Source organism: Meleagris gallopavo, chromosome Z, assembly GCF_905368555.1.
Source record: "Meleagris gallopavo chromosome Z, MGAL_WU_HG_1.1, whole genome shotgun sequence".
Classification (NCBI taxonomy): Eukaryota; Metazoa; Chordata; class Aves; order Galliformes; family Phasianidae; genus Meleagris; species Meleagris gallopavo.
The window spans coordinates 50,496,017-50,521,071 of NC_139435.1; the positions used below are offsets into that span (position 1 = coordinate 50,496,017).

General features: G+C 34.6%; 1 protein-coding gene across 12 annotated transcripts in view; it reads right to left on the minus strand.

The window, feature by feature from the left end:
- Positions 1–25,055, minus strand: part of KIAA0825 (KIAA0825 ortholog) — a 223,119-nt gene that overhangs the window by 31,298 nt on the left and 166,766 nt on the right. For 7 of the 12 annotated variants that reach the window (XM_085214119.1, XM_085214122.1, XM_085214117.1 and 4 more), the window contains one exon: positions 19,216–19,303. The exons of 4 other annotated variants lie outside the window; for them this stretch is intronic. In XM_085214119.1, coding sequence (XP_085070245.1) covers positions 19,216–19,303 — 88 coding nt within the window. Of the gene's footprint in view, positions 1–10,044; positions 10,065–19,215; positions 19,304–25,055 lie in introns of those variants that run through there. One more of the 12 variants, XM_085214128.1, reaches the window with a different exon arrangement.

A 25,055-nucleotide genomic window follows, 5' to 3' on the forward strand; every position in this document is an offset into this window, starting at 1 on the left:
ACTTCCAGGGAAGAGAATATATTTTGTTACCGTTTATAAGTGGGAAAATTAAGAGAGCAATAATGCCTAGTTTCATCAACTTACTGAAACAGCACACAAAATTTAGCTTTCTTTTAAGGTAAAACTGCATTAGTTCATATCACTCATAACATCCTAAGATGGATTCTTATGTCAAAAATCTTTCAGTTTTAATCTCATTTCTTATTTTTTGTTTTTTCCCTGAAAGGCACACATCCAATTTGGGCTATGGGGGTTATTTTTTTTTAAAATATCTAATCACAGTGAATATTGTTTCTCATTGAATGCAGTCTACATGTGTATATTAAGCAACAAAATGGCTACATCTGCTAGTTCCACAATTCAGAAAAATCTGTTGGGCTAAAGCTAAGGGATGAGTGTAGGTCTGTAACTACTGAGCTTTTGATAAGAGACAAGTAAGGCAAAACTGAGAGATCCCTAGAGTGGTAGGAGCTCTTCATCACAAGTCTGCTGTTGTTCTTTACAGCAGTCAGTAAGTGCACTTCATCATCCAGGTTAGGAGACCCAGTGAAAGAGAAGAGAGCTATTATCTGAGCAAATAACAACACACTGCCGAAGCCATGCTAGAGGTAAATACTTGTCAGAGAGGCCGATGGCAGATGAACAAGTAAAAAATTGTGATGGTTTCTTACACAGACAGAGAAAATGTAAAGTTAAAGAACACTTGAGAGTAGCCAAGAATTAAAAACAACCACCTAAAAACTACTATGCGTGTTATCAAGTAGCATTTCAGATCATCAAACTATACACACAGATACTGCAAATTCATAGTTTAACATTTCAAGTATGTTATATGAAAATAAAGAAGGGCATTAGTGTTATTCATCATGAATTTGGAAAAACTGAGGTTTTCCCAAACCAACGTGCAGAACTAAAAAGGCTGGAATTTTGCTAAGCAACACTTTCAAAATTATTAGACAGGAACTATTATTACTCTTTTTTAAAAAACTAAGCAAAATTAAATAATGCTAAATTATGTTATCTTTCCATAGCATTCATTTTCAGTTAAGGTTTAGCCTCTCCAAGGAATTATATTAATTATGTATAAAGTAGGGGTTTTAATGTTAAAAAAAATCTAAAATGCTGACAGTTCCCAAACTGAAAGATGATACAGTGTATTGGCATTATGCTATTGCTTAATATAATCACTGTTGTTGTTTAAAACTTATCACGTTAATAAAGTACTGGCTTTAGTTAACTGTCCAGATTACCTTGTCTTTGTTAGTTTCAATTTGCAGCTGAAAATATTTGTGGACTCATAAGGCTGATACAAGTTTAAGTCTTAAGATTTTGATTTTTTTTTTAAACGATTATATAATGTTCTGATTTGTTACTGTTGTGGTTTAACTCCAGCAGACAGCTCAGCAACATCACACAGCCATTCACTCTTGCCAGGTGGGGTAGGGGAGAAGGTGGAAAAGTAAAACTATGACAGCTCATGAGCTGATCTAAAGACAGTTTACCGTTAAAGCAAAAATTATGTGTGCAAGCAAAGCAAAACAAGGAATTCATTCACTGCTTCCAGTGGGCGGGCAGATGGTCAGCCAATTCCAGGAAAGCAGGGCTCATCATATGTAATAGTTCCTTGGGAAGACAAATACAATCACTCCAAATATCCTCCCTTTCCTCCTTCTTTTCCCCAGTTTTATTGTTCAGCATGATATCACATAGTGTGAAATACCCCTTTGTCATGTCTCTGTGTCAGATCTTTTCTCATGTCCCTTTCCAGATCCCTCTGTAATCTGAGCCATCCAGCAGCAGGGGGACATGAGGAACAGAAATGTCCCTGGTTCTGTTCAGCACTGCTCAACAGCAACTAAAATACCAGTATGTTTATAAACAGTGTTTTCATTGCAAATCCAAAACATGGCATCATACAAGCCTCTGTGAAGAAAATTATTGCAGCCAAATCCATGATAGTTACTTCTATGTTAATTCTATTTCCCAGGGAAAAAGAAAATAAAATCAGCAAGATGATGAAAAAAGTTGAAAAAAAAACAATCCCCAACTTTATCCTTGGTAAATTTGAATGATGTTTTATCATAACTCATCCACTTCAATTCTGCCAAACCTTTAGATAGAGAAAGTTGGGGATTTATTTTAGTCAAAAAAGGGTCTAAAGAACCCCTTCTAAGACCTTCCACATGATATAAAAGGAAAAATAGAAGATTGACTAGGAAACTAACTCTCATAATTGCAATTATATTGAAATAAATGAAGCATAAATTACTTTTTGAAAATCAAGCTGAACAACTAGTTTTGTGGCAAGTCAAGATAGGTTTCCAAGAAATGCTGATTAAAAAAAAACATATATTTTTTCATTACAGAAGAAGTTCCAATTGAAAATAAAGAAGACAAAAATTCTCTGCTTAAAACTGGAAGTTTTTTTTCATTAAAAACCAGAGTGGCTATTAATATCACAGGTTGTACTGAGTCAGAGTCACAAGTCTCTGGAACCACATCTTCGTCAAACTCAATAGGGAGGCATTTGGCTTAAAATATTTTATTTTGAGATGTTTTCTTGGCCACAAGGGGAAACAAATACCAGCCTTTCTAATTAGCACTATCTTTTTGAGAATGAAGTGTCTGAGATAACATCATCTTTATGAGTAACTTGCTTTCAGAACACACCTACGGGTATTCAGTAGTATAAGATCTGTCTACTTTGATAACACTGTTACACTTATAATCATGGATACATTCCAAATTTCTCTCAAAATGTCACAAAGAGCTACTTAGAAAAATATCATTGAACTGAACAGCAAGTTAGAAATTACAGTCGTTGATGAAAATGAAAAACACTGATAACTTTAACCATCATTAATGAGTAGAGCTGACATTGAACTTCATAGTTACTATTGAAAACATATCTCGATGGAAAATGTTGCTAAAGCAAAAGTTAATTCCTTCAGAAGAAAACTGTTTTTTTTTTTTCCCCCCACTGAAATTTCTGACTTTTAATGTGAAGAATAGAGCAAAAATAAGATCCTGTTTCTTTCTACTGCTCTGCTCAAATCCAAATTTTTAATTTTAGGTCAGTTTAGGTCACACTTCTGAGGGACTGTGGTTTGAGTAACATCTAACAAATTATTTGATACATCTGTCTAGCACTGATCAATTGTTTTATTTCTTATTTTAAACTTGTCCTTATCAAGGAGGTGCCAGCAAACAAGAGCTAATCTCCACATTTATTCATTTAAGAATCAGGATAGTTTTATGCCGAAGTCAAGAGGTATGTGTATAATTGCAGGTGAACTGGATTACCAATTGATAGTACAAGTATCAACAAAACCACGGTTACATCATACTAGGCCTTAGCAAGAAATAGAAAATTTACAGGAGAACAAGGACAGCAATCTGAATCCGTCTGTTGCTGTAGCAATGCTGATATCAGTGGCAACTAAAAGTATTTTAAAATAGCCTACAATATGAATGGTAAGCAAAAATTATTGTGTTTGGAGAATAGAAAGAAAAGTAATCAAAACTGTATGCATGAAAGGTACATCCTTGAAGGAATTACAATTTATAGTTTTAGCAAGGAGCAGAAAATAGATAGCAAGGGGGTGAGGAGACAACCTGAGAAGACTGACTGCCTCAACTCTGAACAGCATCATATTTTAGAAGATATGAAAAAGTATTTTGCAAAAACTTTTTAATTTTTCAAATGTTTGAAAAGAAAAGCTTAGAAGGGAAGTACATGAAAACAAGTGTACTGTCATCTCCTTCCACAAAATATTCCTTTCAATCATTACTACTCAGAGGACACACAAGGCTACTTTTTATCTGTCTGGTTTGTGCCTTGCTTATGACTACCAATTAAAATGAACAGTTCTGAAATAAAAAACTTTTTATCCTTACAAGGCCTATCTTGCTTACTAAAATCACTGTGTAGCAATTACCTTGAGGCCATTATATTTTGTATCAATTATGAATTTGCCTTCCTTCTATTTCCCTGATGTCCTTCTCTAACAGCAAACGCAGAAGCTCCAAGTAGACTGATAGAATATCCCAGTTGGAAGGAGTTCTCAAGGATCTTGAGTTCAACCCCTGGCTCCGCACAGGACTTCTAATATCCCAAACTGGGTTATTAGAGTGTCTGAGAGTGGTGTTCAAGCACTCCTTGAATTCTGGCACTGGGGCTGTGCCCACACCAAAAGGCCTCAGCCACTCCTCACACATCTTGCCCTGTAAACCCTTCACCATCTTCTTAGATGTCCTTTGGATGCTCTCTAACAGCTTAATGCCATTCTGCTCTGTGGCAGCCAACCTGCAGGCAGTGCTGGAGGTGAGGCTACGCAGAACTGGGCCTGCTGCACCACAGAGAGTGGTTGGCCCTTTGGGCTCCAGGGGCACACTGCTTCCTCATATTCAACTTGCCAGCAGCCAGAACCCCCTATCCCTTTCTGTGGGCTGCTCTCAGCCTCTTGTCCCCTAGTCTGTGCACATGTCCAGAACTACCCTGTCCCAGATGCAGAATGTAACCTGCTACTTGCTTTGAACCCACCCTGACAGCCAGTTATTTGCACATTAGATTATGTATTATTTGTCTACCTGTATGCTGGACATTTTATCCAAAGGTATAAAATATTGAAAGCTTTGCTGACATCCAAACAGATCACATCTACTGGCTTCCTTTGGTCAACTAGATGGCTAATCTTGACACAAAAGGAGATTAAATTTCTTTAAGAAATAGGACTTTCTCCTCATTAACTACTGTTGGCTGTGACCAATGTCTGTACTTTCCAGTGTTTTTCAATAGCTCACAGAATAATCTCCAAAATTTTGCCAGACACTGAACTGAGACTAATGGGACTGTAATCACCCCAATCGTCACTCGAAAACTGGGACAACATTTGCCGTCTTCCAGTTAGTTTACTGGGTCCTCTCTGGATTCCCAAGATCATTGAAATATAAGTCAGTGACATCAGTACATCTGCAGTACATAAGTTAGTAGTTCACATCTATTTTAAGTCTGATGACATACTATTTTCAAGTACAGTATGAACTTCCTAACTTTGCACCATCTTTCTGAGCTCTCTCCGGTCTGCCACACTCATTGTGAGAGGGGTATTCACCACAGGAAATAATACTTAAAATGAGAAAAAGCTTCTGTAATGACATTTCTTCTTTATTCTCTAGCCTATTCTTTTAACATACCCTAATTTCTTTTCGACAGCAACCTCAGCTTTAACAGAAATTTTCATTCTTCTCCTAAATTCATATTGCTAATACACTAAGACACTAAGAATACACTAAGAATTGAAGAAAATATATGAATATTTAACATTTTTATCTCTCTTTGCTTTTTACTACATTTGACAGCAAACTTACTATCCATTTCACTTGGTCACGATTTTTCTTTGGGGTTAACTGACTTGACAAATATCATCTTGAATGAAAGAAGACCAAAGTTGACCTCCTTAACATAAAGTGAGATTAAAACTCATAATTCATGAGCTGAACAGGAAGTTTATTGTTTTGTGATACACTGCATAAAAAATGGCTTTTGTAACCTGGTTAGGTGTAGACTGCAGTACAGTATTACTGTATGACCACTGCAGTGCTACATAATTAACATATTGACACAATTGGAGGAATCCAATTCATATCATTTCATCTCTAGAAACTGCCATCACTCTAAGTCTCCATAAGCAATACTTAGAATAGCTGACCAAAATTCAAGATGTAGTTTAATTAACAAATCAGTTGTTTATTTTCTTGCAGGTCCCTTTCTCAAAAAGTGATATGCTCTATTTAAAATGACATTAACACGACTTTCTGTTGAAATTTAAAAAAAGACCTGTATCAGTATTCCTAAAGACAGTACATATCAATATGCATACTTTTAAAAGCAACAGGATCTAACACCAAGCCTATTTAATTAGCTGGATGCTAGCACTAAATATCTTCAAAACTTAATTAAAAATAATGAAAAAGCATGTATCAGGATATTTTCTACCATTATTTCACAAAGTATAGTTCAAATTATAATCTTCCTCACTGGACTAGAATGAACAATAACACAGTGTCTGATTCATCAGCTGTTTCTTTTTAGGAATTAGGAAATATAATTGCTAAAAAAAAAAAAAGCAAGTTTTGTTTGAGAACATACAGCTGTCTTCATACAGTAATAATTTGCTGAAAGAGTGCTCTAATACATTATGCATACAAGCTTTAACTAATTAAATAACACAGAATTGCAATAAACATATAAAGATAGAAAATACAAGAGAACTGACTCCTCATTGCCACTATGAAGATAATTGTGCTTAATTGTGAATTAACTTGTAGAACATTTCAACAACAAAATCCTTCTCAATTTAAAAAAATATCAGTTGAAGAAAAAATCTGAATATTTTCCTCTCATTTCTTTCAGTCTTTCTTTTATATTCTGACCATTTCAATACTTAATTGACAGTAACTGCATGCCTGTGACTGTCCATGTCCATTTAATAACTAAAATTAACTAAATAAACATAAACACTAACTGTCTGACTAAATTCAAGATATCAAACGTGATATTCCATGTGAACTAAATGGGAATGTATTTGCAATTTAAAATATAATTCATCATAATGAAAATGTAAAGTAGTAGTTCTGCTTTATTCGGTATGGCAGGTTAGGGATCCCTGTGAAGCTACATTGAAGCAAAGAGTAGATTAATAATTTAATTTGGTTCAGAACTGTGCAAGTGGGGCACTGTGAGCTTTTATTCTGTAACCAGCTGCTGACCCTAATATGGATCAACCAATTAGACATCTCTATTTAATTGTTGGGTGACCTGTCTAAAACTCACTAGGAATTTTCATTATAAACAAAACTTGGTGGCCTAAAAGAATCCCAGTTATCCCCCTGGTGGAGATGGTTGGTTTGAAAGAAGCACACAAAGGAGCTCAGCAAACGAAAAAACTGCAAGATCATTTTAGGCTGAGTTCTGTGAAAGAACATCTTAATATAATGAGCCTTTTTTCGATATCCCTTGGCGAAGCATCAGCCCTCTCAGATAACCCCACACAAAGCAAATACCATTCGTCTGAAGTTACATTTGCTCCTTGTTATCACAACTTATGCCACTTAATTCATTATTCAACGAATTCACTTTCTTGTTTATTAGATGCAAGGTAGCCGCTCATCCCTAAAGGCCATGTATGCAAAAGACTGCTTGTAATCCTGTCACTTCAAACCTCTCTAGGCTTTTACATTGCTTCAGGAATTAGGAAGAAAGAAGCAAACAATTTAGATTTATTCATGCTGATATTAAATCTGTATATGATAAAAGAAATGAGAGAAATGTTACATAGCTAACTTAAAATCTATTGATACAGATCAACAGAATATGTTATTGCCTGCATTTGTGGAAGTGAGCACATTCATTCCCATAGAATAATAATAACAAAAAAATCACCCAGACAGTATCTTACATCTTTAGAACATCTCATTAAAAAATAAAAAAAGAATTTGCTTCTCACATTCAGTCTTCTACTGAAAGGGTATTTCAATGTTTTTCCTCAAGTGCATTTGATGTACTCAGTCTGCTATTGCTATAAGAATTATCTTCTCGAACGCTGAATGCTTATAGTGAACATGTTAAAATCAACAATCAAATGCCATAGATATCAAAATCCAAAATGTTTTAAAAATCCTTTGTTATACAATGGACATTAAGATACATTGCAGCTGATTTTGGTAACTCACTGAATATTTGCTCTTCAATGTTTTTATATTTGAATTTTGCTAATGATACATTTAATAGATTTAAGAGCAGAAAATAAGAGCTTCAAACACTTCACACTACAGTAACAGTCATCGAGATGTTTCAATTTTACTCTGTAACCTTATGCTGTTAGAATCATTAAAATGCAAATGAATTACTGAATTAAACAGACTTTCAGTACACTCTTAGCACAATTAATATTGTATAAAATTATCTGCATAATTATACACACTAACATTTATATAAAGCATTGTAAAAAGTCACAAATAAGAAACTGAATGTAAATCTGCTAAGCCCTGTAGAACAGACTTCTACATATGAAAATGCAATTGGTAGTTTACTGTTAGTAATCTATGTGACTATGGATAGACTTCTTCGCTTCACATTTTAGTTACTGGAATGTTAAAATCTCTGTTTTTCTTTCTATACCAGTCTTGTGAGGCACTCATAAAAGTTCACTGCAATTATTTTCTTCCTACTAATTTCAGTTTAAAAAATATAATTAGTGACCTAGCATTACCTACACAGTAGAAGTAACAACAACAAAATATCACTGCAGACATACAAAACAAAAAGCAACTAATTTACAGAACCCCCGTCAGCATTTTAAAAACAGTCCACATGACTATTCATGGCTAATTTTGCTAAAATAAAAATTGCTTCTTTAGTAAACTGTTTCATAAGTATGATGTGATACGGATTGTTCCTTTAAAAACATATGTACCTTCCTTAGCAAATCTGCTCTTATTACAAAAAACATGCACTATGACCATGGGAATTCAGGAACCGATTCATCAGAATAATTAACCTTTTACTCCAGCAATATGGAAGTAGAAGATGAATTGATTATCTCTTATTCAATTTAAAGAAGGGCAAATATAGAAATTTTCTTCAGAAAAAGTAATACAAAAATCAGTTGTTTTCTGAACATCGTGTCATACTGTCACCAGATAGACTGTGTAGGAATCTATATTCACACGCACCTGACATTCTGAAACAATTCTGAGAAATTAGAAGTGAATAATAATGAAGAAAACTTTTCCGCTAATATACCAAGAGTCCTAACTTTATCCTTTATTGTGCAATGTTTGCATTTTTGCACATGGGAGATTTTAAAAGTCACCCAGTGATTTTTATAGTGCAACCGTATGCTAGATAAAGATATTTAAGCTGTCAGTATAAACTGCTTCTGTTTTCATTTTGCATTTAATTTCAATGCCAGACTCAAGGCATAAATTTTTCATCACCTGCAATGCTATGAATAAAAGATTAAAAAAAGAACTGAGAAGAAATTCTAACACATGCGGTGCATGCAGCACATTGTGCAGACACACTGTGCATAACTAGATGTTTAATTTCCATCACTTTTTCCTACGTCAGGAACATTATTATTTGGGTTCATACATCATGCAGCTAATTTCCAACATTTCAGCTCTGCAGAATTCAAATTTATTTAGCTCTGGACAATAATCTATCCAACACCCTTGAAAGCTACAGTTGATGCACATATTGGTAAATTCACATAGTATTTTCTTAACATTAAATAGAATATGTCTCTTGCCATCTAGTGTTGGCAAGTTAAGTATTATTAAAATATTTCAACAGAACATATTCTTGCCTTATTTGAACCAGCAAATGAATTAATCTTTTCCTAAGTTCAAAGAAGAATTACTAAAAATTTCCAAGCTAATTTCAATGTCTCATTAAGGTTCACTTCATATTTTAAGCCGAAGGATGTGATCAATCCCAAGAGGTGAAGTTACAGGATCACTCTGACAGAATTTTTTATTTAGCACTTAAGAGTGTTTTTAGTATCACTATGCATCTTCGGTTTTACTTTATTAACACTCAGAGGGCCTGGGATGAAATTCTGTTTATCTCTCTGCAACAGCCTCTGCTGGATTAAGAAATGTGCTGTGGAGTACACCTTTCCTAGCATTAGCAGTAGTCTTTTATTTATCAGAAAATATTTAAGATTCATAGTTTGACTTTTACCTGGCAGCAAACTGACAGGCACAGCGTATACATCTTATATTAATTCCAGTCAAAATTTATGAAACGTCAGTTGTGCACCATATCTGAAAATATACATTTGTATACTAATCACCATGTGTTAAAATGCATTTAACAAGAAAAACAACACTGTACAGCTCTTAGTTTGAATGGAATCCATTTGTCAAAATGTTTCTTACAAACTTAGCAAAATAACTTCAAATGATGAATGGAAGTCTTTAGAACTGAAAGAACTGTTCAAGGCAATGTGATGCTATTCCAGTTCCTGGTCTTGGTGGACTGATATGAGCACTTTCAACTGAAAAAAAAAAAAATTCCACACTAAATGGATGGTATCTGAATTAATGTTATTAATGGCACTCGGCGTGAGTAGGGGGGAAAGAAACCATTCAACTAGTAGCTCATTTGATTTATAGCAAAGTAGGTGAAAGTCATTATTATTGAAGAACTTTTAGAAGAGCTGTTCATAATAAGTTTTTGTCAAAAGTCATTTCTAATGCTTCTAGCAAGAGTTCAACCAGATAAAGAGATAAGATTAATACGGATATTGAGCTACTGTCAAATCTATCGAAAAGCTATACCTTTACAATGGACTGAGGCATGCTAGTGAAGCTGCATGATGCACACTTCTGACAGTCATTTATGTTCATTCTGTAAGTATTTTTTAACAAACAGAATTCCCTCCTGCATACTAAGCTGGCAGTGTATAAAAGCAAAACTACATATTTATTTTTAAAGGGGTAGCAGCAATGGCAATGATGTAGTCATTGGCAATTCATTTCTTGGTTTCCAGCATCAGCTTTGCAAGGTGCCGAGTACTTTAGCCTTGATCCCACAGAAATGCTTACTTCACCTTCCTAGCTCTACTTTGTGGATAAAAGGCCATCAGTTTTGGGTTCTGAGCTTTCTTCTAATGAAATTTAACAAATGATAAGTCTAAGTCTGCAGTGCCCTTGCCACATCAGTCAGCTGACAGAGGCTGAATGTGAAAATGTGGCCACTTTAGACAGTACTGAACATTTTGCTTTTCAGTCTTACTATATTGTGGACATTAGTCTTTAAGTTATGATCTTATTGAATAACTTTTTGGAAGCATACAAATAACTTGAGCAATGCACATTATATGGACATATGGAGCTTATATGGATACGATTGCAAATACAAAAATATAAACATGGCAGTGTTGTACATCAAACACTTGAAGGAGTGTACGATTCAGTGAATTAAAGTAACAGGAAATATGAGATTATATCATACAAAATATAAAAAATAACCTTTAGTTCCTTAAGCTAATGTTTTATATTTGAAAATTAACTGACAGAATACTACACACTTTTTTCCATGTCTCATGCAGAGAGAAACAACTTCAACATATGCTTCTGGACTCTAGATTCCTTCCAGAATTCACAGAAAAGACTAGAAGTCAGAAATGGGAGGGAGAAGAGAAAGGTATTACAAAACATTTATGAAGGGTATGTGAATGGATGAAGAAAATAGATCAGCAGATGCAATGCTGTTTCTGTTTCAAATATCCTTTTCCATCACAAATATATTTTCTTTCCCAAAAGAAGAATGTATGATGTTACTTATATAGCTATATCTAAGGATGACATCACTTAGACTAGTACCAAATCCTTAAACTGAAAATGTAGCCTTTTGAATATATACCGATAACACATTTTGTGGCACCACTGCCACACTGAGAACGTGAAATCCACCCAGTTCAAGCTAAAAAGTAATGAGCTACTGCTAATATTCCACCGTACACTGTATTGCAGTTTGTCTTCTCTTGAGGGGGACATTTAGAAAATGAGATCATGGCACACGTTCCCCTGTTGCCTGTTATTATGCATCCTTCAAAATTTTTGGTGTTGCTAACAACTCATACACATGAGCTAATAACAGGCACCCTGCTGCTTTTCTAAGATAGCGTGATGTAAAAGTTTGCCTCACTCTCTTGTTTGCACAAGAATATTATTTCAGTCTTGCTTAACTTTCAGTTCTGAATTTCCTAAATGTGAAGTTGGGGAAGCTACCAATTTTAGCTGCTTCTGAGTACCACTGTGTAAAGGTTCACTTTCGATTGAGACATGACAGACTTATCTGTTTATAACTTCAGAGAGATGTTGAATTTTTATGTGAAAATCATTTCAGATTATCATTTAATTACAGGACAAGCACTTAGTTCTAGAGCTGCACAACATAATAAATCTACAAACAGTGCTTCAGTGTATTCATACGTTTATTACATCAGCTGGGTTCTTGTCTTAAAGCAACTGCTTTTAAATTCCTAGGCTAAGTGGGATGAATTCAGGAGTTAATCTCCTACCTGATTATGAAGCAGGCATGCAGAACTTCATGGCAGAGGTGGAGCTCTATTACTTTGAAATTGACATTTAGTTTCACTTAAAACATTTGGTTTACTTCCTTATTAGTTTTTATCTCAGCATTAGCTCACATTCAGGCACATTCCAAGTTTTGAATCTGGCAGTATATTTAATCAAAACAACAATTCCATTTATAAAGCTCCACCCTACTCTGCTTCTTAGTTTTACTGAAAAGTACTATAGTGATAGATCACAACACATATTAATACATTATTACTACTAACTTAAATTAATAATGTAAAAGTGCCACATAGGGTGCAAAGAAGGTGATAAAAATCCTTTTTCAGTATTCAGCATCTTCTTGCCTACCTACAACTCAAAGATTTTCTTTCTTTCATAATACACTATAATATGGTTACAAGTGCATTGAAATTCATCTTGTTAGAATGGTAGTAATATATCCCACCAGGACTACTGTTCCTAGTAGCAATTTAAAATAATTATTGTGAGACTTGATGCTAGACATCAGGTTTGCAATAGAATTACAATGAGGGAAGTGTATTAGAGACAAAACATTGCTGGAAGAAAACTTCATAATGGCGCAATTTGGAACTAAGCCTCAATTTTGCAGTAATAGATTCTCTTTATGATGGCACAAAGGAGTAAATGCACTTAGCAAATTTAAATCTATTATTAATCACACTTTGTGGATTGCAGTGCAGAAAAGAGAAAAGAAATTAGCTTTTTAAGTATATTTCTTATATAAAACAAGTTCCACTATGAAGAACATTTCACAAAAATCTCCTTGTTATAGTTCAGAAATACAGCAAGTCTTCATAACTGCTGAGAGTTAGAGAGTTAGAGAGGTTCAAAATCTTTCTAAAATAGTTTTGGACGTCTTCATGTCAGATTAGAAGTTTCTCAAGACCGTGTACTCGTATCATCAAAAGATTTTCACTTCTAGAGACAAAAAAATCCAAAGGGAATGGCAAAATAAATTTGATACTCATGTTTGCTACTCTACTCACTCTCCATAAAAGGAGGCACGTATTTGTACTAATTGTTGCTTTACTTATGTCACAATTATAGCGAAGTTTCCACAGTTGAGTATATAGATGAATTCAACTTTTCCATACCAGTGGATATTTTCAAAAAGGTATTTCAGGGAAAATATAGAAAATAAATCCAACACGGATTTTTGGAAGTTGTACAGATGTGGAAAATCATAACATTCCTTATAAAATGAAATCACTGTAAGAAATCCTAGTTTCTATGATCTACACTGCATCTTTACTCCTAACTTTAAAGTAACGCACATTTTCAGTGCATCTTTTGTTTTACAAATATTTTTAATAAAAATTAATATATTGATAGGTAATACTGGCAGGTACAGGGTTTTTTTGCTACCACTTATCCTTTCAGTAAGTGAAAGTTTGGCAAAATAAGCCACTTGAAAATAAAAGTCCTAATTCCAGTAGAAAGTAATATGATACCAAGAACTAACAAGCTCCAGCATAAGAACGTGAACAGTAAATGTAAAAGGTTGTATCAAACAATGGATCTAGAGTGAATTGGACATTTATTTTAAGGTTAATACATAAACACAGAAATAAGATTTATAGTGATTAATAAATTTATAGATTCAAGAGGGAAATTAAATTTATATCTATCTACATTTTATTTTGCCCATTTGAAGTGTTTCTAAAATTACTACTGGGAAGTATTTGTGATTTTTAACTCTTTCAGTTCTGTGCATGCCCCACAGCCACACAATAAACGTATGTCCACATGGCGGTTTGCAAAGAATAGTAAGTTTCCAAATCTATTTTTAGATGAACTAGCTTGGATATCAGACGCACTCTACTCTGAAAAGCACAAGCTTCTTGCAGGCTAATTTACTCTACTTCAGAAAGGAAAATTAGCCTGTGGGGAACTCCAGACTGCTTAAGTTTCTGGTACCTATGGTACCTCATTTATAATATCCCTATCCTGTTTTTGCAGTCTGTACCATAGAGATGCTTGGAGAAAGATATTTAGGCCGTCCAAAATCAAGAGGCAAAAATCAAGAAATCATTCTGTGTCAGTGCCTTAACATGAACATACATTACCCCATGCCTCCTCCATCATTTTTTCCATTGGTGCGAGAGGATCATCATAAAGCCTACAGAAGATTACACGCGAAAACCTTATGAACCAAAGGTTCAATCAGTTAAAACAGCTTTCTAAAAGAGAAGAGCTGAAGACAATTCTGTTCTTGTTTCCACCCCAATCTGCAGAAGACATCAGTTATAGGAAATAAGGGACAAAGGAAATGATTTGATCTTGACCCAAGACCTGAGGTAGTATAACATTACTGCATCTAAGAATTGTTCCTCGAATTTTGAGATAGTTCATCCTACTAAAATGAAGAAAAATCACTTTAATTTTTCTTCAAAGGAAATTTTAAAGTAGCGGGACAATGTGAATACTGCATATCTGAAAAATTTTAGAACTATCAGACAAACAAAAGCAGGGAAAAAAACAACATTAACATTATCTCTAGATAAACTCATGACTTTGTGGGATCTGACTCAACCTGTCAATACTTGTTATTGTCATCATAGTTTTGCAGAGCTCAACCTTATTTCAAACAGGCTACACAGCCAAAATTATTTGGGTATGCTAGAAATTTAACAAGTTTTCTCTTTACTATGAACCAACTGATGATCTTTACCTATACTCAGTCATCACTACAGTTTACAGCACTTCGAATGATAATGCAGCTGTGTAATTATAAAACCATGCCTTATGGCTACTAGATGGCATATAAGGAGGTCTGCAGTTCTGCAACAGTCTCTACATCATTAAAAAGTCCATCCCTAAAGCACCCTTAAAAAAAATGCAGAGTTGACCACAGCTGGCACATGATGGTTCAAAGTCGGCCTGTAGTCAAGGATTACACCCATGCTGTGTGTCACACTGACTCTAAGAAGCATCTCTTCATCAAAGGCATCAAAGAATGGCATTTCTCACAGAGTCTCATTCTCTTCTTCTCTGAAATATTCAGCCTAATGATCAGAGGTCACCAAAGTAAAACACTTATTAGAGAGAAAACAAAAGCCTGTCAGCTTCCCAGGATAATTTATGAATTACATAGTGTTGTAGTAAAGAACAAGAAAAAACAGAAAATAAAACATACTGTGATAGCAGATCTCAAGGTTGATGAAAACAATTTCAATACTACACAACTTTAAAGCCCAACAGCATAATCTGAATAATACTGTGGAAAAATGTTTACACAGTATTCACCTGACAAAATCTAATAACACGAGTATATCCTTAGTAGCCTATCTCACATAAATTTGAGACTACCAGTACAATGCCATTCTTTTAATAGATCACTCTGAAACCTCTTTTTTTTTTTTTTGGTCATTTGACAATCTATTGTCTTTAAAATAAGCTTATTAGAATTATTTTGCTTTACACAGTATCTACTGCAAAATGGGCATAAATGCTCTGACTGCATCCTCTAGGCTAGGCACACGGACATCCACAATGTTAAAAAGGAAAAAGTATAAGTTAAATTCCTATTTAATAATTTATATAGGCTTAGCATATGTTGGTTCCACTTGAAATCTCCAACAATGTTTCAATGACCGCACAAATTTCTTTTCCATAATTAAATAATCTTGGGGCAAGTCCAAATTATGTGAAGCAGAGAACCCCACAGAGCAATTTCTACAGCAAATGTCAGAGGTATTAGAGTTTCTATCACATAGACAAAGGAATATAATACATGCAGATTATTAATTTCTAATTGGCCATTTTTTGTCTCACATTATCATAGTTTCCAGTTCTCACTGTAAAAGTGCATCTGTGCATTTCCCACAGCACCATGAACCAGCAGCAAGACAGGACAGAAAGGCTCTGCCACACTGAGTAATGGTCCCATATAAATGAAAGTTGTAAACATCAAGACCAGGCAGTAAAATTAATTTGGCTTTGAGGTGAAACATGTAAAGCTTGTTTAAACATGCTTTGTATTTGCAAACTTGCAATGAGGGAAGATGAGAGATTAGTTTTGATCCTAAATGAACCCAACCAAAGAATGAAACTGAAGAATTCCTGACTACCTCCTCAGTACTAGCAGATAACTTCACCTCAAAGTTAAAAGAGACATGGAAATGTAAATCCTTGTAAAACTTTGCAGGCCTGTGACAGCTGTAAATACAACTTATTTTACTACTCTGTACATATGAATATAAAATCATAAAACTGTGTGAACAGCAATCAATTTAAAGCTTTAAAAAGAAAGTCACTGACTAGCTACCATGAAGATCAAGGTCAGCAGATAACCGAGACTAATAGATCAGCACAATTTTAAAATAGGTATTTGCATGAGTAAAACAGCTGTAACTGAAACATGAAGTATACAAACTAAATATTCTGCTTCAGGGTTTGAATGAAACACTCTCTGTATACCCAGAAAGTAGCATCCCCTAAAATCAGATTGCCCTTCAGTGATGTAAAAAATGCTGTGATACTGACTTTTTGCCATGGTGGACTACTAGCCTATTCCCCTCTGACAATTCCCCCAAAGTCTGATGCATTTCTGTTATATATTTTTGCATCTCTTCAGTTGTATAACAACACACCTAAATAAACCCACTGTGTTCCTCTATTCTCATCTCCAGCTTTTTGTTCTGCTTAGTCTTCTTCAATGTTTTTTCTTCCTCTGCTTCCACAACTGTCTTCTCATATGCTTTTCTGACTACTAGAATACTTCACTGCTTTATCTTCAGCCTCTACCTGCAAAGTCTTGTCTCTTCATATCTCCTTTCTTTCACAGTTAATTTAAATACTTAATTTAAAATTTTATTACCCTCAATATCTTTCCTCCATTCCTCACACTTGGTTTAGACCACTGCCTCCAGAAACACGTGTTTCCTAAGTTCCTTTCTTCTGTCTCTTTTCCAATCCTTCATGTACTCCTCATGAATGTCATGCTATTATCTTGGAATCTAAGTTTAAAATCTTCCTGTTCCCCATAAGAAATCTCATCCTATTTGAAACACACTATCCTGTTAACTTCATGACTACCCAGCTTCATTATTCCAGCATCTTCTAAATAATTCCTGTTATTCATTTTCTTTCATTGAGATTTATATATTCATGACACTATGCCATTTACAGCCCCACTGTATCACTCTTTTCCATGCCTACAATTAAAAGAAAGAACATGTATTTTAGTATACATCTCATAGTAAGAGGGCTCTCTGATGCAGTGACATGTCCACTGGTCATGGCGCTAGTTTCTTGCATAAACACTGAATTTTTCTAATCCAAAGGTACCTTCCAAATTAATGGGCTTCTGGTTCTCCTAAACCCAAGGAAATGACTTTTTACTTCTCCATTCTGTCTCAGTTACTCTGTCAACCAAGCTCCTTGGTTAATCACTTTTTCGCCACATGGGAAGAAAAACCACAAGCAAGTCCTTTAAATGCTTTTAAAAATACTTTTAATACTTGCACATTTGTAAATATTTTGTGAATTTGATTGTAAGAGCCAAGACCAGGAACACACCTTCAGAATCACTGTTTGCTCTTGTCTACAAATTACCATGATCCTAGTTATAGGTGAATGATAAATTAGAAATACAAGCAAGAAGTCAAACTGATTACAGTTGAGAAGAGGAAAGTGATATTATACAAGATAAAGCTCCAAAATAAATCCATTTTAATAGATGCTGCAGCTACACAGTTTCAGCAGGATGCTGAGAATCCAGGTTAGCTAGGATATTAGCCTCAGTCTATTAGCAGAAGCCAAACACATTTGATGTCAGCTGCAGCTGAGTGAAGAAAGAAAGATCCTCTAGAGATTGAAATTTGAGACCTAAATGGGAAAAACATAGCACTGGAACAATGTTACAGCCTTCCCGACCAAAACAAGTGACACTGTGATGCACTGAGGGAGATCAGACAGTGAGGATGCAATGGTAACAGAGGCTTGGGTTACTCTCTCATGACGTGGATTGAGAAAATACCACTTTGTGACCTGACGATATGGCTAAATTTCTAGACATTGTCAGCAATTGATTGATGGAGCAGTCTGTTTCGTGGTCCACGAGAGAAGAAACAGCTTTTGATTTGGTTTTGAGCAGAACAACAGACTTGATTTGAAATGTTATTGCAAAAAATCTACTCAGTAATGGCAGCTTTGATGCACTCAAGTTCAACATTCAACCCCAAAATACTGTGAAACTGCGCACCAATTAAAAAAGTTGCGCTCAACTTCAGCGCCACACTATGGTGCTGCTACATGTGAAGTTGAAAAACTTCATATACTGGGAGAGACAAAATTGCATGCCACATCAAATAGCAGTTGAAAGCATTATGGGATAAACAGAGGAAAAAAAAATGTAGGAGACTGACAGGACCAAGTGGTATGTGTCTTACATATTTAAAGGAACTCAGGAAAGTAATACGTAAGCCACTAATTCTAGTGGCTTAAAACTACCCTGACAATGAAGGAACCGAATGTGGAAAACCTATTCTTCAGCATCTGCAAACAGGGAAACTTCAAGAGTGATCAGGCAAGTTAGGCAGAAACTAAAACACAGAAGAAGATTTGTATAGAGATAGATAAATTGCTATGCCAGGTACAAGTCAATCCATCCTTGTAAATGGACAAATGTATCAACAATGAGGTTTGTAAGAGATCTGTTCAAACAGTCTGCTTGGGTTTCTGAAAGCTCCTGGCTAAGCAAAAGAATCATAGCATCACAGAATCACTAAGATTCTATTAAATCTATTAAAGTAGTTAAAAAAAAAAGACCTCTAAGATCATCCAGTCCAACTGTCCGTATATCACCAACATTTGCCCCAAAACCATGTCTCTCAGTACATCTAAACATTCCTTGAACACCTCCAGGGATGGTGACTCCACCACTCCTACGGGCAGCCCATCCCAGCACCTGACAAGTCGTTTGGAGAAGAATTATTTCCTAACATCCAACCTGAATCTCCCCTGGCATAACTTGAGGCCATTCCCTCTAGTCCTATTGCTAGCTACATGGGAGAAGAGGCTGAACCGCACCTCACCACAACCTCTCTTCAGACTGTTGTAGAGAGTGATAAGGTTTACCTGAGCCTCTTCTTCTCCAGTCTGAATGGTCCGTTCTCTGGAAACTCTCCAGCGCCTCAGTGGTCTTATTGTAGTGAGGGGCCTATAACTGAACAAAGTATTCAAGGTGTGGCCTCACCAGGGCTGAGTCTTTCACAAAATTCTTTTAAACAGAGCAAGAAATAATGTTAGAGAAGAAAGGTCATGACATGAATAAATGTGGTTAAGACATAGGAAACAGGTAAGGAAGGATAGATAGCCAGTTCACATAGTGCACTCCGGAGAAAGTCAACAATGATCCATGATATTCATAAATGATGAAAAAATGCTGAATGACCAATGAGATGACAAAGTTTGCTGATGACAGAATCTATTTCCAAGTAGTAAAGCCAAGAAATGATAGTGGAAACAGCAAGAAAGATCTTATGACACTGAACTAGCAAATATTAAGATTGCTGATAAAAACCAACAAAAACAAATGCATAAAGATGCACAAGGCAAAGCTATAAAACAGTGGGATTTAAGCTGGTTGTTACCACTTGTAAAAATAAATGAAGGCTTTAAGTTGTCCGGAGAAAATAAAAGTTTAATGGTAGAAATTAAAGAATAAAAAAAAATATTAAAAAATGCAGCCTTGAGATGTAAGCATTTGGTCTTAACAGGAAAATACAGAGCACTGTACTTTGCAGTGAGTAGAAATCCATGTCTTGCTTCTCTCCTGAATACCATATGCACTTCTTGTTCCCCCATCTGTCTAATCCAACTTTAAAAAAAGTAGATATAGAATGTCTGAATGAAGTACAAAAAATAGATGACATTACTTCTATTTGGAAAAGAGATGGCAGGGCAGGGTATGACCGAAGCCTACAAAACCTCAAGCAGCAAGGATTTATAGATGAAGAATCCACTGTATGTATACTACCCCTTCTAACAAATGAGCAGGTAAACCTCAAACGCAGAGAATGGATCTGGTTAAAAACACCAAACATTTTTTTCATGCAGTGTGCAGTTAAGTTATGCAATACTGTGGGCACAAAAAGCCAATTAAAAAGTTTCCCTTCTTTTCAAATGGAGAAAGAAAGTGTTTACTACCTCTTAAATAAAGATGCTTCTTCTGTTAAAAAAAAACAAAACAAAACATGAGAGCTGTGTGAATATCCCATCGCTCTGACCCTCCCATTTGATCGTTATTCTGTGAGCATGTAATTCTTTGTTGTGAAATGACAAATGCAGTAAAATGATCTCTGGCCTGTCCTGTGCTGCCATCCCTATGTTCATAGGAATGTCGTCAAAAGATATTTCAGGGCAACTAAGGTCTAGTTGCATTGCAAAGATGCTGAGCCAAGTTTTATTAGTCCTGCCCTCAGAGAGACTTACATCTCATACTGGCCTTGGGAAATCACATTTTGTTGTGATAATGACAGACAAAAGTGGAAAAAACACATGGCATTTTTTCAATCTGTTCATTCAGTAAAGTATGAATGAGAGACTTTATGCCCTCAATTTTCACACAAAAATTGTGTCACTAAGTTTATTATCTAATATTCAGAATGGTATCTACTAATATATTCTTTATTTTAATGCATGAAGAGGTATTCATACCTTCTACTTTAGCTGCTTTAGGCATCTAATTTAGACTGAGTCAGAATACCTAGAATTAGTAGCTACCTACATACAAAGGAGCAGCACTAAGTGTTTCCAGATGGACCCAAATTAAACACATAAAGACAGAATCCATAAATATTCCCTCCAGTGTTACTTCTACTTTAACTGTTATTTGCTACCTATTAATATGGTCTGTGAGAATTAAAATAAGTGTGAATGCTTCACCTGTCTGTACCTTCTCAATTATTAAAAAAAAAATATATATATATATATATATATTGCCATCAAGTATTGGCATGTTTTAATGCCTTCTGTTGACATTTCCACTGCAGTTCTATCTCAAGGCTAAACTGATTTTGACAGTGGCATTTTATGAAAGAAATAAATTACACCTCTGTAACTCTTTGAATATATTTTCTGATGCTAACTAAATCAGAGAGTACTTAAAAAACTAGTTTAAGCAAAATTTTTACCTTAAAAAAATACAATCCCCAAGCCATATTTAATATAGTTTTTTTCTTTTTCAAAAACTTCTCAAATCAAATAATCTGCACCCTTTAGGTTGTTCTGAGGCACATCAGTAGCATCATTTACATGACTTGTATATCACAAGAAATTATAGAAACGATGCTCCACTTGGCATCTGTCACGATTCTAGTTTAAAACAAAGTGCAGCTTCTACCACACAGCATCCTGATTAAACAAATTAACTATGGTGCTGACTGCAAATGTACACACTAGAGTGTAAAAAATGAACAGATACAATGGCCAAGTCTGTATTTAATTTTAATTAAATTTCATTTGGTAGCTCAATTAATCCACAACTCCAAATGTCAGCAGGACTTAGGCAAATGGAATGACATCTGCTGCACTGCACACTGACTATAAAACCTTCACTGCATGCTAGAGCTCTGGAAATGTACCAGAAAAAAAGATAAATATTCTTATTAAACAACGTATAGAAGTCTAATTTCAAAAGAACACAGGAAAGATAGTTGAAAGAAAGCTAGGGCAAGGTTTCTTTATTTCACAGCTCTGCCAACGACTGTATATATAGAATTGTATATGATGGCGAAAACTGATATTTGTTTACAATAAACTTGTTTTGTTTTAAAGTGAATCCTCTAAAAGATCATACTGTGTGACCTAAAAAATCATATAAGAAACATTTAACATTGGCATTTTTTATTGTAACTATTTGTATAGAAATACTACACAGAAGCTTCTGCTCAAGTTTGAGAGCTGTAGGAAGACATTATTTCTGTCACATATAACTTGATGCATACTTCTGAAAGCATTAAGGTATTTCAATGATAATCTGACATATAAATATGTTTACAGTGCCAGCCACATGGCAAGTGGATTAGGAGTTTAGGAGTTCAGGAATTTGAGTAAGGGAAAGAGAAGACACTAATAGTGAAATTTATTTAACAGACTTCTGAGTCATATTATCATATCGCTATCTGTTATTCTTTCATTTCGTTTTATTGCTCTTTTTTATCCTTAAAAAATAGCCTCATCTTAGGTGTCATTTTGATTGACTTTTATTACTAATGACAGACAAAGCAGATATGGATGAAAAAGGGGGGATAAGGCCTGCATATCTTTAATAATAGTTGTGAGGTAAACAAGCAAGTTTAAATAAAGCAGTAGTGCCCACTTCCATGGAGTGTATTTAAAACAAATAACCTAAGCAGAAAGCAAAAATGAGTGCAAAAAGGGTGTATGCATTTCATAGTACTTTCTACATGAAAATTGATTAAGATTTCTCCACTTCTCCATTTTTGAAACAGCCCATGGTTTCATTCAAAAAACAGAAAATAATACTGAGCTGCAAGATAATGGCTGCTCTGTCATAAGATTTTAGTTCTGCAAATACTTGAGTCAGTTGGATACCATTCTCAGGACAGAGGCTGTCATTTACTTCTTAATTTAATGACCTGTATAATTTTTTCCTCCTCCTATTGATGATCAAGTCATTGAATGTGTTAAAAGTGAAATAGAATATTTCATGTTTTTCATGAAAAAAATGTCATTACAAAAGTCCTTCCAGCAATATTACACCATGGGTTTTTTTTTTGCAGTTCTTGCATATTTTGAGCAGTTACAATATTATCAACAGCAAGAAGGAAAATACAGTGTCACGTATTGAAAATGGATCTTTATGCTTCAAATACCTGTTTTTAATCAAGTGTGTAGATTTTAATGAAGATGCTTATATATGATAAGAATAAAAGCAACAATAGCAACAACAAAAGGACTAAATTCTTTTCAAAGAATAAAATTATTTCGATTCCTTCTTTTGGCCCATAGATATTGAACATTTTAAAATGCCAAATACATTCAAGAGATGTATTTCAATTTTACTCTTTACAACAAACAAATCTAAACATCATTATATTAAGTCATGATTACAATCTGGTAATTACCTAAAGCACTTATTTCCTTAATTCAAGTTTTCTTGCTTTTAGTATTGCCTTCTCAAAGTGCTCTCATGTTCAAAGAAGTAATTTCTCTAACATATGAGCTTACGTAAGAGGCAGTCATATCTCCTGATATTCAACTTTTCAACAAGAAATTTAGGATCTCCACCTAACAGGACATATTAGAATGGTCTAACATTTTAAAATGACATTTTATGTATCTAAAAGTTTGCATTTTTTATGATTACACACAAGGGTAGTATCTCCAAATACTATGCCACAATACTTAGTAAATATTTTTAAAATCTATATTTACACATAAACTTAACACTCTTCAAGCTATGTGTCTATGCAGAATATTTTACCTTTAAAGTTACATGAAGTCATAGAATTAATTATCAGTTCACAGTTTCTTCCGTGGTGTTCAAAGACATGAATCCTAATGCTATAAAGTCAAGAACAAAACAGCTCCTCACATGAATAATGTTAAGATTTGAACCCAGACCCAAAAAGTTTAACTTTCTGATTTCAGCACTGTAATTCTACTGTCCTTAAATCTAGTCCCTCATTTTCATAGATTATCTGACTACAGGGCTTTAAGTAGTGAAAAAAATCACATCAATTTTTTTCAAAGGAAATTGTGAAAGACAATTTCCCATGACTATCATATGGCACACCAATATCTGAGCCTGGGAAAAGAATACTGGCTTTGAGCATGGCAGAGGAGCCTAAGGAAGGATCTCACCGACACTGATTTGGCAAGTGAATATAGGCACTTCGTTACATGATTGTTTAGCTTGTAATTTTCTTTCCACTTCAGCTTCCCTTTCATACTCTCATCCTTTTTATCCTTAGTATTAATTTTTTTCTCTAAGTCCCCTTTTTAATTTTTCAGTATATTTTCCTCCTCTCTTTATCTTTTTAGGGCTTTCTTTTCATCTTTTGACTTCTTGCTTGTAATAATATCTGCAAGCATCTCTTTTCAAAGTTCTAATTCAAAATTGATTTAGTCACTGTGGAAGCTTTATGTGAGGGCTCTGAGATTATTCCACCGTCAGAAATTCAAGAAAAATTTCACCTGTATATTTAAAGATCTGTGATTTTCTGGAGGTCTTGCTCATAACTCAGAATTGAGAATGCTTACTGAATATGATAGAAAATAACTGTAATAAAAATACATATGCTTTTCTAAAAATAGCTGATGCTAGAGAGTAATATGAAAATACAGCAATGCAAATGAAGCAATTGATATGAATTTGTGGCATTGAAACAGCAATCTGAAGTAAAATAAACATACTGAAAAGGTGAAAAGATAACATGAATATAGTTTTGTCCAATTCCACAAAAATATAAAAAGAGGTTAGCTACAGAAATCTGAGATGCTTTAACTAAATATCTCCCAGTTTCATCCGAAGGAAGACCAGGTTCCCACTATGTTTTTTTACCATGAATAGCCAAAACTTACGCAGATTCAGCCCCTTAGTGTCATGTTAACCAACTGGGATCCAACATCCCTCTGCTGACTCCATATTATATACCTATGTGTAGTCCTTCCACACCCAAACACTGTCTTCTATAGAAATATAATGCTCAGGAATGATGACTTCATGGAACTATGTGTGTACCTGGAACTGAAAATTAACATTCGTGCACAAAAAAACAAAACAAAACAAAACAAAACAAAAAAAACCAAACAAGCAGACAGCAGCAAAAGCAGACCAGAAAGTACTTTCATTTTTATTTTTCATTTGTATCATTACTCTGTACTCTGTACTACACATAAATGTTCACATAAACATTCAGCCTCCTCTATGACTGTCAACAAGTGCATAC